General features: G+C 49.5%; 1 protein-coding gene across 1 annotated transcript; it reads left to right on the forward strand.

The window, feature by feature from the left end:
• The first annotated feature begins 4,390 nt into the window (after window positions 1–4,390).
• On the forward strand, window positions 4,391–9,839 carry LOC109321361 (serum amyloid A-5 protein-like). The gene is made up of 4 exons (XM_019551978.1): window positions 4,391–4,494; window positions 4,861–4,978; window positions 5,619–5,757; window positions 9,560–9,839. The coding sequence occupies exons 2-4, from the start codon at window positions 4,876–4,878 to the stop codon at window positions 9,696–9,698; spliced, it is 381 nt and encodes a 126-aa protein (XP_019407523.1). The 5' UTR covers window positions 4,391–4,494; window positions 4,861–4,875; the 3' UTR covers window positions 9,699–9,839.
• Window positions 9,840–14,052: the final 4,213 nt, after the last annotated feature.

Raw genomic sequence — 14,052 nt, forward strand, 5'->3', positions numbered from 1 at the left:
TGGCCAAAACTGCTTTAAGATAAACCTTCAAGGATGTAGTATCAGACTGAACTGATTTAGATTAAATCAGTTTATTGAACTTCTGTCCCAGATCCCCTCCAGAGTCAAGTTAACTCACAGTCCCCCAGCACCCTAGGTTGCTTGACACCTTCCCAGCAACTCTTCCCTGCTCACAGGGTGGGCAGGCTAACTTTGGCTTAAACTGTCTGCTCCAGTTGAGTAGCGAAGCATGCTCAAGCACCCCCTGGCTTCTGGGCTAGGCCACCGCAGGCATGTGGATATGTACAGCCTGCTGTCATCCTCTTGGAGGAGTCTGGCACAGCCCCACAGCCCTCCCAGGGGGCACAGGCCCCCAGATCTGTGCGCAGGATGACAGCATGCTGCCGGGTGGGGCCAGCAGCAGCAGCACCAGTCTTGCCCAGAGCTGGTCCCAGCTGGCAGCAGCAGCCTCCATGTGCATATCTAGGGTCCCACACTCCCTAGAGGAGTCTGGCACAGCCCTGCAGCCCTCCTGGGGTACAGGCTCCTGGATCTGCATGCAGGATGACAGGAGGCCTCAGCTGCCGGCAAGTGAAAGGAGTTTTCCTTTCAACTGTTTGAGGTGCAGTTTCCCAAAAATCTTTGCACCTCTGTCCTTGAAACTTGGCAGGCTTCATGACCTCAGAAGGGGCTACCATCCTGGCAATTTTCACCTGAATCAGGCAACACATGACAGTTTTAGGCATTTTCATGAATTCCCATTATAGCCATGGGCGAAATGTTGAAACCTGTCAAAACAGCAAACCAGTTTGGAAGAGGAAATGAAATGGAACAGTGCTTTGAAATTAAATAAAATGACAAAATGAAACTCTGTCCCTTCAAAATGGCAAAATGGAAATGGAAACAAAATGGTGCTGTTTCGCACAGCCCTAGTGTCTACATGCTTTTGTTCTGGACAGAGAAATTAACTTTCCTGTTTAAGACACATAGCCTGCTTTTGGAGGGCTAATTCTTGGAGAAAAGGTACACATGGTATGTGAATAAATACAGTAAATTAAAAGTAACCTAGCTCCTTGTTAGGTTATATTTTTCTTTGTTCTTTAGCCCCGGCAAAGATATGGGTTTGCAAACATGGGGTATTCCCCATGCTTCTGAGCTTTGTTGGTTGCTCCCCTCTTCTTCTTTTTACTAGATGTGTCTGGGTGTTTTTGAGCCTGCTTGAGAGGCATTAGGTATTAGCTGCAGCTGATGCTGGGGATTTTGACTGGGGTGTGCCAGTGTTCCTGCTGGGACTTAAAGCCAGAGGTTCCTGGCTAGAGGGTGTTGCCCCTCTGCTCAGGGTCAGACTGATCACCATATTTGGGGTCAGGAAGGAATTTTACCCCATGGTCAGATTAGTATGGACTGCGGAGGAGAGGGGTTGCCTTTCTCTGTAGCTGGGGCATGACCGTCTTCCTGGGATAGCTCAAACATATATTAAGAACATTTTATAGAAGCAGGAAGTTGCCTGCCACAATCCTCCTGCTTTACCTGTGGCAGGTTAGGGTGTTATGTCTTGTGTTGTGTCAGGGTTGATGGTAGTTTTACAAAGAGTTAAATTACAGATTAGTATAGGATGGTTTCAATAGGGATAATCCTATCCAGGCAGGTGATGGGACAGGATGGCCTCTAGAGGTCCCTACCAGCCCTACTTCTTTATGATTCTACTATCCAATTGCCCGTCAAGAATGACGTTGTGGGGGAGGAGGGGACAGAGGCCTGCATCTGGCCCTCCCTTCCCCCCTTACTTTCAGGGCCAGGCCCACTCCCCCTTTTCTCCCTTCTGCCACGAGGCTGCGCCTGCCCCCCGCACCCTCCCTACTGCTATTACGGGACTGGGCCCAGAGCCCTTCTGCTGCTGTTTTGGGGCTGGGCCAGGCTGGGCCTGGTGCATCCCCCTCCCCACTGCCATTGTCGAGCCAGGCTGAGCCCGGTGTGCCCCACCCCCGCCTGTTGCTGTTTCAGGGCTGGGCCCACTTCCCCCCCATCTGCCTGCCTCCTTGACCCATGAATGACCGGCGGGGCATGAACGGAGCACTGCCACCAAGCACCCTGTGCTGCTGCTGCATCTAGGGAGCAGGGGGTGGGGGATGAGGCCAGCAGTTCTGGCCTTGTACTCTGCTCTGTCCGCTTCATTGCCACTGCCTACTGGGAGCAGGGCGGGGGGTGGGGCAAGGCCAACTGTGCTGCTCCCCCCCACTGCTGTGGCGGGCCGGCTTTCCCCACCCCGGGCTTGCTCCTCCTCCCCCCAGCCCTGTGGGCCTGGGCCCACTCTTCCCCTCCCCCCACTGCCACTGCCACCACCACATTGGCCCAGGTCCACTCTTCACCCTCTGCTGCCATGGTGTGCCTGCTCCACCCCGACCTCCACCACATCGGTCCACAGTGGACCTGCAGGTAGGGACCACAGAAGGGGGGAGGGGTGGGCCAAGGCCAGTGCCGGTGGCCTTGTCCCTCCCATGGCATCCTGACCCCGCTCTCCCCCTGCGCTGCCACCCTCCAAGGAGCAAGGGGGAGGGAACAAGGCCAGTTCTGGTGGCCTCAATGCCCCCACATTGTCACCACCTGCAGGGAGCAGGGCAAGGGGGGTGACAAGAATACCACATTTATTTCCCTGCAGACTTGGGCAGAGTTGAAGGGCCAGCCTTGTAACTGGAAAATCCAGCAGTTAGAACTAGGTTTTTTCTCTGTATGGTGGATTTCCTAATTTTGAAAATTCACTGTTTCAGGACAACTTTCCTTTTCTGCAGACTCTGCATCATGAAGCTTGTGGATAAACCAGATGGTGGTAGTCTAGAGGGTTTTTGTTTTGCAATGTAAAACAAGAAGTAGGATTTTTAAACTTAAAATAATAGTATCTATATCATTACCCAAAGGTTTATGTATAGCATTCTGTCTCCACTGATGGCAATAGGAGTCTTCTTCTGACTCCAAGGAAGTCAGGGATTTCATTGTACAGTTCTGAAGGGCTTGGAGGAGTGGTCAGTTGCCTTCTTAGCTCTGATTACATGGGGTGCAGGGAGCAGAGCTACAAGCCCCCAATGTGGTGGTCAGTGAGTGCAAGACTGGGACTTCCTGTTGTGAGCAGAACTGCAAGCTCTGGTCCCAGTGGGGATTCATCTCTGCTTGCCACCAACGAACCTGGCTGCAGTCCTGTATTCACTGACAGCCCAGCCTGGACAAGGGTGCTCAGGACAAGGGTGCTACACAGAGAGATGAAGAACACGGTACATGACATGCCACACAGTGTAGCTCTACAAAGAAATTCCTGGTTCACCCAAGAACATTTGTGTAGCACTTCTGACATTTTTGCTTTTAAACGTTTTTGTATATGCACATCTCTTCCCTTGAATTTTGTAGCTACCAGGGTGTTAGAAATGGAGTATTGTTATAATATTATTAGAAATGGAGTGTTGTTAGAAATGCACAGTTTGCATCTCGTACCTGACAAGAAAAAAAACACTGCCAAGGACTTTTTTTCTTGGCCAGCCTTGCCACAGTTCTTCTTATACTAAATCACACACTCCCCCAGCCTCCCCCTAGCTTTTCTCATGCAGATTACAGAAGCTGGAATTCAACTGACTGTGTCCTTGAAAGGGGGGGGATTTAAACTCTTGGTGACCTAAAGAACTTTCTGAGCATGCGCAATTAGCTGATGCATATTTACTTCTCCGCCCTGCATACTTAAGTAGTTAATTATAATGTACATGCGATGGATGTAGTAATGTAACCACACACAAGTTTGTATGAAACGGAAATGAGCTGTAAGAGTTCCTGTTTCTGCACACGTGCCCAGGAGGGAAAGGATAAATACTGGCTGAAAAATTCCTCAGGGGTTCGGAGTAATCTGAGTCTTTGACTCTGCTCTGACCCTATTTGCAAATACACCTTTTGTGCTGCTAATAAGTGTGTGTCTGAGATTCTTTGCAAGCCTCCAAAGAAACGAACCGCTTTTTGCATCAAGGGAGTCCATGCTGCTGCAAATGTAACATCTGCTTGCAGCCCAAAGCTGTGGGTTCAGCACCAGTCTTTATATGCCATGTGACCATATAAGAACTAGCCTGTTCATAGGAAAGAGTTGCCTTCTAGCTGAGGTTAAATAGGAAAATTCAGCCAACACTTCCTCCTTTGTTGGTTTCATAAGGGTTTGTACATCATGTTATTCTGACAAAGTTATCAAAAATAATACAGTTAAGATCCTAGAACATTAACACTATTGCCTCAGCTTCAAAATAAAATTGGGAAATAACCAGCACAAAGCTTGATTTGCATATACTGACAGTGAGAACAAAACACTTTACCTTTTAGGCAATGATTTTCTGTTATGAGTAGGGGAAATGGAATTTGGTAAGTGAAATTTTCCACCCAGAGGAAACATTTCCTATTGGTTTCTGGACTCTTATAAATACAATCTACCCCTGTCTGAGTGTATCTGAGAGAGAATCCATTTCTCAGAAACTTTGACAGGCTGCAGTGGTAAGTTTTAAGATTTTAAATCTGATTTTAAGATTTAAATAACATTGTTTTACCTTTTTCAGTAAGGTACATAAACTCAGACTTTGTTTTTTCTAGCGCAAAAGCTACTAAGCAAAAGATAACACAACTTTTCCATGCATCCCATTCCCCAGCAGGATGCTCTGAAGATAACTGGTTTTATCAGAAAGGGTGTTTCATTTTTGAACAACAAATCATCACTTTGCAAAGTCTTCAGAACTGTGTGTGACCCTGCTGATCCATGCACCTGCTCCACAGTTAGAAGTAGAATAAATATGATGCCTGGAGTCTTCAAAAACTTGCCAGATTGTCGATAATCATACTTTTCCACTCACTATTCTCTTATAGGTAAAGTAGTGCGCCATGAAGTTCTTCACCTCCATCTTCTTGTTATCCCTGGTCTTATGTGTCACCAGCGACAACTGGGCTGAGAGGGCTGGGAAATTTTTAAAGGATACGTATGGAGGTAAGTTATTTTCCAAATAAACATTCTTCAAGAAGAGTGTCTTCAGAAGAGAGGTTTTTGGAAAGGAGCAGAACATAGCGTGTTAATAAATCAGGATTTCCTCCCCCAATTTGCCATGTGATTTTTTGAAAATCATTTCACCTCTTTTTGGCTAAATTTTGCTAGTATAAAATGAGAATAATGTAAACTCATCTCTTTAAAGTCTTTATTTTATCATTATTGTTATTATTATTATTAATCAGTCTTTCCAGAATGATTCAAGAATAGTATGTGGTACAATAAGGTCCTGGTCCATGAACTGGGCTCCCAAGCTCAGTCACAACAGACCTGATGAATAACAACAACAACAGCAACCACAATGACAATAACTATCGTCATCTGCTTGGTTTATGGAGGGTTCCCCTTTGTCAAGGAGTCTCCTTTCATCTCCTCCTCAAGATTTCACTTGATGGATGGTAGTTAGAAAAAGAGGTAAAACAGCTATAAAATTCATCTGCTTCTGAAAGGAGGCTTGGGAAGGGAGCCTCAACTTAGAAGCTACAGAGGAAGGGTAGAATGATGATTGAAGGCCACTGGAGAGGGGTAAAATAACTCCCACCCTTGTGTTTACAGTTTCCATAATTCTTTCTTCCCTACCCAGGTGCTACGGATATGGCCAGAGCATACAAAGACATGCGTGAGGCCAACTGGAAAAATTCAGATAAATATTTCCATGCACGGGGAAATCGTGACGCTGCACGGAGAGGACCTGGTGGCGCTTGGGCAGCAAGAGTTATAAGGTACCTGATGTCCCTGGGGTTCTGGATTGAGGTGGGAGACAGCTGTGTAATCCAACAGGGTGAACTACTTCTTGATTCATGAATGGTTACTCCCCTGTTTAAAGAGTGGATATTTTTAACTACTATTTGAGTTGGGTATGTGAAGATGGAGCCCATTCTTGAATTTAGGAGCCCTTATTCACATGTTTCATGAGTTGACACAACGTAGCTGATACTTGCTCCAATCAGCTCACACTACACTGTTGAAAGAAGTTGATGTTTTTATCCCAGTACTTCACAATCTTCAGAGCAGTGAACAGAGCATAGTAGAGGCAAGGGCAGCAATGGCATTTACATTCCATGCCAGCTCTGAGATAGTTCTAACAAGCCTAGATTTGTGTGATACAGGCGTGATATCAAAGTATCCTATAGTTTCATAGTTTCTAGGGTCGGAAGGGACTAGAGTAGATCATTTAGTCCGACCCCCTGCCATGGCAGGAAAGAGTACTGGGGTCAAACGACCCCAGCAAGGTGTACATCCAGCCTCCTCTTGAAGACCCCCAGGGTAGAAGCCAGCACCACTTCTCTTGGAAGCTGGTTCCAGATCCTTGCCGCCCTGACAGCGCTTCCTGATATCTAGCCTAAATCTACCCTCTGCCAGCTTGTGACCATTATTCCTGGTCACTCCTGGCAATGCTAGTGCCTGCTGGTCCCCTCTGACTAGTTTGTAACAGGCCACTAGATCCTCCCTCAGCCTTCTCCTGTGGAGGCTGAACAGGTTCAGGTCCCATAGCCTCTGCTCATAGGGTCTGCCCTGCTGTCCCCTGATCATGCGAGTGGCCCTCCTCTGGACCCTCTCTATGCTGTCCACATCCCTCTTGAAGTGCGGCACCCAGAACTGGACGCAATACTCCAGCTGCGGCCTGACCAGTGCCGCATAGAGGGGGAGGATCACCTCCTTGGACCTGCTTGAGATGTATCTGTGGATGCATGACAAGGTACGGTTGGCCTTCCTGACTGCCCCCCTGCATCCCCGAGCAACTGCAGTATAGTCATCCCTGGTGATGACCCCTTCTTTCCATTGGGTGTATGCCTCCCTTTTAGCAAGAAGACATTCCCAGGTGCTTTTGGTGAGCCATGGAGGTTTGTGTGCCCTCCTGCTCCCTTTGATCCTCGTTGGGATTACCTCCCTTTGGGCTTGGAGGATCGTCTCCTTAAGGAGTGACCACTCACCTTGGACACCTGGCTCCCCTCCCCTCTGGGACCTCAGCGCTACCCCAACTATCCTCCTTAGCTTGTTGAAGTTTGCCCTCCTAAAATCTAGGGCTGCTGCCTTGCTGTATGCCTTTGCCACCCTGCGCTGAATGATGAATTCCAGCAGGTGATGATCGCTGTCACCCAGGTGGTTGAGCACCTGCAGCCCCCTCACCAGGTCATCTCCCGTGGCCAGCACCAGGTCCAACAAGGCATTTCCTCTGGTGGGGCTGTGCACCTCCTGGGTTAGACGGAGGCCCTGCATTCTGGCTAGGAAACTACACGAGTGGTCAGACCTGGCTGACTGCTCTTCCCAGCAGATGTCCGGAAAGTTCAGGTCACCCATGACTACCACATCCTTTGACCTAACTACCTCCGTGAGCCGACTTAAGAATTCCTGGTCGAGCTCTTCCCCTTGGTTGGGAGGTCTGTAGTAGACCCCCACCATTAAGTCTCTTTCCCCTTGACTGCTTGTATTCTAACCCAAAGCACTTCAGATTGCCCCTCCTCTGATTCTTTGTTAATTGACGAGGATGTATATTCCTCCTTAATATAGAGTGCCACCTACCTTTCCTTCCTATCCTGTCCCTTCTGTACAACCTATAGCCCTTGACATTCACCGCCCAATCATGCATTGAGTCCCACCACATTTCAGTGAGCCCCACTATGTCCAGGTTGGTGTCAGCTAGCAGGAGGGTAAGTTCCTCCTGCTTGTTTCCCATACTATGAGCATTTGTGTAGAGGCATTTGAGGCCTCTTGTGGATGTGTGCACTGGCCCCCTACTTTCAGCATTACCCTGGCCCCTGTTGCTTTCTCTGTGTATATATTCTGCTCGTCGGTCTAGGCTGGGCTGTACTTGTGGGTGTTTCTTGGTCTGGCAGTCCGATGTTTCCTCCACCCTCGTCTTCCCCTTCCCCCAGTGAGCCTAGTTTAAAGCCTGCTGGAAGAGATCTGCCAACCTAGAAGAAAACACGCTTACCTTTAGGGGAAAGGTGGAGCCCATACCATCCGAGCAGGTCTCTTGTTGTGATGTGCTGGTCATAGTTGAGGAAGCCAAAGCTTGCCTCGAGACACCATTCCCAAAGCTGCCAGTTGGTCTCCACGATGCACGTTGCGTGCTGTTTTCCACGTCCACTCACTGGTAGGATAGAGGAGAAAAACACCTGTGCTCCTATCTCCTTCAGCACGACCCCCAGAGCATGGTAGTCCGCCATCAGGCGATCAGGGCTTCTCCTGGCCACATCATTAGTACCCACATGGATTAGGACCATGGGGTAGGAATCGGTTGGCTGGATCATGGCTTGGATCATCCCCTTCACGTCCTGAATCTTTGCTCCAGGTAGGCAGTAGACCTCATGTGTCAAGGGGTCCTGGCGACAGATGGGGCCCTCTGTACCCCTCAGGATGGAGTTGCCTATGACAATCACTCAACGCTTTTTCGTCCTGGCCTACTTATCTCCTTCGGCCTGTTTGGGACACGGAGAGCGTGGAGTTACCTTGTCCCCGGCTTCCTCCTCTCCTTCCTTCTCCCCCAGACTTGCCAAGGCCTTGTACCTGTTCTCCAGCTGGTACTGCCGTGTTATGAGCAGCCCTGGTTCTGGAGGTGATGGTCTGCCACTCTGCAGTGGAGGGCACTTCCTGAGGTGCTTCTTCCTTGGGTGTGTAACCCTGCAGGGAAAGAAAATAGCTGTCAATTTCCTCCTCTGGCTCCCTGATTCACCTCAGCCTGCTAACCTCCTCCTGGAGCTCCCTCACTTGCGCCTCCAGGGCCCTAAGGGGGGCGCCTGCAGGACAGGTGTGGGGGGTCTCCAGTCCCGGCCTTGCTGGGCAGCTCCCGCAGGCCAGGGGGTGGGGGGACGCCAGCCCCCCCGTGGGCTCTGTCTGGGTGGAGGCCTCAGACAAGCCCTGGGAAGGCTGCGCCCCCCGGGCAGGGGCCCTGGCAGCACTCTTTGTGGACACCATCGTAGGAGTTGCTGCCTGTTTCTGGCTGAGTGCGGCGCCTTCGCCCCGCACTAGCAGGAGTCTCCCTCCTGGCCGTTCCTGCTTGCCTGCCAGCACGAACGCCGACACAAACGCCAGCGCTCTCTTACAGAAGGCGCCTGTTTGCGTGCTCTGTTCATGAGACTCGGGAGCGTGGCTCCCTACTGGCTCAGTTAAGAGGGATCCGGGGGGCTTCCCCTCCGGATCTGGCTCAGCTGCATCGGTCCCTCTGCCCCACTTACCTTAGGGGTTTTAGCGGCTGCTGCCCCTGCTGCTGCTGCATTCGCCTCTGCTCTGGGTCTGGTAAGGGGGCACACGTGCATGCAGGACACACGTGTGCCTGGATCCCTCCTCTCCCTGCTGCTCCTGGCTCCCGAGTGCCTCCTGGCTCCCGAGTGAATTCTATAATTCTAGGCCCCAGTTTATTAGAAAAGTTTCTTGTTTTTGTTGTTGTTTTTTTTAATTAGAGAAAAGCATGCATTGTGTTATGGGATTATAAACATGTAAGGATTGTACAGGTGAAGACATGAAAAGGAAATTATTTAGTTATTGTTATTTGTGCAAAAGAACCTTTATTTCTTTTTTCAGTGATGCCAGGGATTTTTACAATCTTATGCGGGGCAGAGATAAAGCTGACAGACGTGCTGATCAGGAGGCGAATAGATGGGGCAGAAACGGAGGAGACCTCAAGCGCTATAGACCAAGGAACCTCCCTAGAAGATACTAATGCAGCTTGTAAAAGATTTTGGCATTTCCATTTTCTTTCTGCTTTGCAAGGTTGTAACAAGTACAATTCATGATATGCTTTCAGTGAAATAGCAAACCTTCACAGTCATAATGGAAAGGAAAAAATACAGGTTACAAGCTGTTGGGGTGCAGAGAAAAGCCAGTTGCTAACTGCTCAAGTTTTGTAAGTATGCATTATAATTTACTGAATAAACACGTATGTCTGCATTTTTGTTTACTGATTGTCCTTTATTCAGTTTTTTTATTCAGTCCTGTGCAGGAGATGGTACGTGCCAGAGCCATGGGCAGATCTTGGATTTTGAAAAGGGAGGTGCTGGCGGTATCGTGTGTCATCCCATAACACAATGTATTCTTTTCTCTAATTAAAAAAACAACAACAAAAACAAGAAACTTTTCTAATAAACTGGGGCCTAGAATTATAGAATTCAGTTTATGATCCAAGCCAAAACCAATATAACTGTGTCTGTGAGGGGTTGGCCACCAGCTCCAGTCTGGGACAGGAACCTAGTGCTAGAGGAGGGGTGGGCAATTATTTTGGGCAGAGGGCTGCTAACTTAATTTTGGCAAGCCATTGAAGGCTGCACGACAGGCAGCCCAGGGCAAATAAATATTAAGTTTCTAAATTTTTTAGGGGCCCCGTGGGCCAGATTGAATGGCCTGGCAGGCCACATCCAGCCCCCAGGCCGCATTTTGCCCACCCCTGTGCTAGCGGGTACAGCTGTAACCCTCCAGCACGAATGGAATTGCTCCAACATTAGTCACCCAGACACTCCACCATAACTCCAAAGTGCCCCGCTTGCTGCCCTTCATGCATTGCCCCTGCCACCTCATATGCCTCCTGGCTCTACTCTGTTCCTCATTATCGCACATAGCCTCATGCTTAGCCCTGTCCATTGTGCCCCAAACTGCTGGGCCTCACCACCTTCCTGTCCCTTCACTGTCCCATGAATCCATTGCACCCTGCACAGACTCAGGCCCATCACACCCCAGCCCCACTCACCCCTTACACCTCACCGAGCTCTCCCCTGCTCCTCTGAACATTCAGAACTCACTGAATCCCTCACTGAGGGACTGTGGGTCTCTTGCAGCCCATGGTTGCTCCTCACCCACAATCCCTCTTGCTCCCAAACCCTCTCACATCCCATTTCATCCCCACAGATCCCATCAACCTCCAAACCTTATCTGCCCCTTGCACCTCCCCACTCCCATAATGCCATGGCCCCTCCTCACTCCAAACCTTTCCCCTGAAAGACCTTGGGTATGGGCAACTGGTGCCTCCTGAGTCAAGGGGGCACTTGCCCCCCCCCCAGCAGTCAGCCAGTGACTGGGGGGGTCCCCCCGTGGTGGATCATGACTATCCAGAAGGGCCAGGAGTGTGCCCGGAAGTGCCAGCGGTGCTTCTCCTGGTGCCCCCATTCCCCAGCCGGCACTCTCAGGGGAGGAGGGGGGGCACCAGTGCTCCCACCTGCCCCACCTAAGCAGGAAACACTGGCAATCAGGGGATACACACTGGGTCTTAGGGGGTGCACGTGCACCCCTTACACGTCAACACTGCCCTTGGGTGCTTGTGACCCGCCCCCCACCCAACCCCTTATGGCCTCTTCCCCTTAGTTCCTCCCACCCCACACAGCTCCAAACCCTGGGGCAGGTGGGAGAAGAGCTGTAACTGCCTTCCTCCCACTGTTCCCTGCTTCTTCATAGCATGCCAATAGCTGGTCTCCACTGCCCTCTACCCTCAACATACAGAAACAAATGGTTGGGGTCAGAGGATAGGACTTGCTTCAGCTGCTGGCAGCGCCCCTACTTGGGAAGACCAAGCCCTCTTATCCACCTTTACCGTGGTTGTGCCACTACTTCAGCCTCCTGCAGACTCTATCATCTGCCACAATGAATAACCCAGAGAAGTGTCACAGTAGTAACTTACCTCTTCGCCTCACCTTTGCAACTCCCTCCTGCTTCTGACTGCTGTCAGGGACCCTGAGCAGGCCAGCCAGCCTATGTCAAATACCTAAGCAGCCACTCCTACAGTTAGTCACCAGCTACCAAACTCTTCCCCAGTTTAGGAACAGGGAGCATACTGATTAGTCCCAGCTGGGGCCATAGGTTTCCAGGCCAGACAACAGTTTTGACCTAGTTTGCTGTGGCAGGACACTTGATTCCTGTTCTCTCTGTTTTTCCTGATTCCTAAGCCCGGCCTTCACTTTCCCCTGGACTCTGGCTTTGGATTTCCCCTGCAGATTGGGTTTCTGGTTCTTGACCCTGACAGGGCAAAATCTGAGCATTAAGTCTGATGGCTAAAATTCCAGATTTTTAGTGGTTATTTAGTGCTTATTGCTTATCATTCAAGCTATTCAAAATAAGTGTAGCTGACTAGTGTGCTAGAAAGCAAAATATGACTCTCCCAGCCTAGCAGGAAAGCAGTTTTGTAATAAGGCAGTTCTTACACATTCCAGAGAGAGATTTTTTTTTTTTTTGGAGTAGAGCGTGTCTAATGAACTTCGAGAAGAGAAGCAGCCCATACATTAAAAAAAATAAGAGTGCAGCTGCAGGAATTAACCTGTCCTGTTTACTAAAAGTCCCAGTTAACTATATGATCACAGCTTAGCAGACACCTTGTGTGTGAAATGCATGTGGACAGTACCCTCGTTGTCTGGACAAGGTAGGTCAGACTGGACCACCAATGAATGAGTACCAGCTAGATGCACAATGAAGGGACTAAAGGTGTAACACTTGAGAGAAACAAAGAGAAGGTATGTTCATTACTCAGCAACTTCCTTCAGGAGAGACCACCATAAACTGAAGACCCGCGGAAGATAATCGTGTGCTGGCCAGATGTGTGTCTTCCTGTGTGCATCCCTGGGGCACTGTGTATAAAGAGAGCTGTTGCTTGCTTGCTGATTTGTCATATGCTGCTGCTGTGTATCCGTAAAGGTCCCCAAGTTATCAATGGGATGTGTTGTGATTGGTCATTTTAGGGATGTTGCACCCTGCCCACAATTGAGTATGGGCTGCTGATTCTTAAAATCAGGCTAAGTCAAGACAGGGATCAAGAACCTGTCCTAGATTACCCAAAACCTGGTCCCCTAACTGTTAAACAAATTGTGAGCAAATAGATGTTGCCACCTTTTGGCATACTACATCACAGGAAAATTAGTGGTGCAACAAAAGGCAGTAAGACTGCCACTATTACTGTGAGTATCTATTAGCTCTGAGGCAGCAGAGTATGGGCAGCCTGATCTGCATGCGCTCTCCAGCCATCCCAGGCAGGGGCTCTGGGAGCTTAAAGGTTAAGCCTATGGAGCAGCTGCTCACTTTCCCCTTACAGAAAGTTACCCTGAGGAATCCTTTCTTCCCCCCCCAAAATATTTATTTCTATATATATAAATAAATATATATATAACTCCACCTCCAGCATTCTGCCAAGTGGCCCCTGTGGTTCACTTGGCAGCTCAAAGCACACTAAAAACCTGTTACATAGTCCACACCATGTAACTGCACACGCATGCACCCATCTCCATACCTGTACCCACATCCACTGCCCTCCTCAGTGGGTCTACTCCTGAAAAAGTCTATGCCAGACCCCTCTCCACCAGATGAGGTCTGCTATTTCTTTCCCATCATCCTCTTCTGTCTTCTTACACTACCAATACATTTCACTTAGTTCCATTTTAATACAGTCCTTAACTGTGGGGTCTGGGTGTCTGTTTATAAGCAGGTTCCTGGCTTTCCACAGGGTGTACCTGGTTAAAGTGAGTTGTCTTTGCTGTCTGGTCAGGTACTGTAAAGAACCGCTTCCCTGCTCAGGTTTTTTAAACTTGTCACCACCAGGAGGAGCACATGGACTTTCTTCCACATTTCTCTGGTATATGGGCAGTCCCAGAAGAGGGAGTTGATTGTTTCTGCTTGCCAGCCACAGGCCTGGGCAGTTCCATAGACCTCTCTGTCCTGCACTGCTTATCCATGCCCGCACAGGGAGTGCTCTGTAGGCAGCCTGCCAGTTCAGGTCTCCGCGCTCCTTCTCCAGGTCCTTGTGGAAGATTTGCTCCCACACGGCCTGGCAGCTGTCACCAGGTAGTAAGTCTATGGGTGATATGGTGTCTCCTACCACTTCCCTAAGTGTGAAAGCCCGCTTTCCCCTTCTCAGCCAGACCTGTACCTCTGCACTTCAGGGAGTGGGGCTGCCTGCGCAGGGAAAGCTGAAAGATTAAATCATCCATTTGTCCTGTATCATCAAAGGCTGGAGGAGGGGCCATGCACATTTTGCCCAGTGAAGCAGATCAGAACTGCCTAGACCTGAAATGCTGGAGGAGGCTGCAAGTGGGAGAGGAACAGTG

The sequence above is a fragment of the Crocodylus porosus genome, unplaced genomic scaffold, assembly GCF_001723895.1.
Source record: "Crocodylus porosus isolate Cpor-Errol unplaced genomic scaffold, CroPor_comp1, whole genome shotgun sequence".
Taxonomy (NCBI): domain Eukaryota; kingdom Metazoa; phylum Chordata; order Crocodylia; family Crocodylidae; genus Crocodylus; species Crocodylus porosus.

Coding starts and splice junctions, on each gene's coding strand:
- LOC109321361 (XM_019551978.1), top strand. CDS start 4,876: ATGAAGTTCTTCACCTCCATCTTCTTGTTATCCCTGGTCTTATGTGTC. Junction 4,979..5,618: donor TTTAAAGGATACGTATGGAG/GTAAGTTATTTT, acceptor TTCCCTACCCAG/GTGCTACGGATATGGCCAGA. Junction 5,758..9,559: donor TGGGCAGCAAGAGTTATAAG/GTACCTGATGTC, acceptor TTCTTTTTTCAG/TGATGCCAGGGATTTTTACA.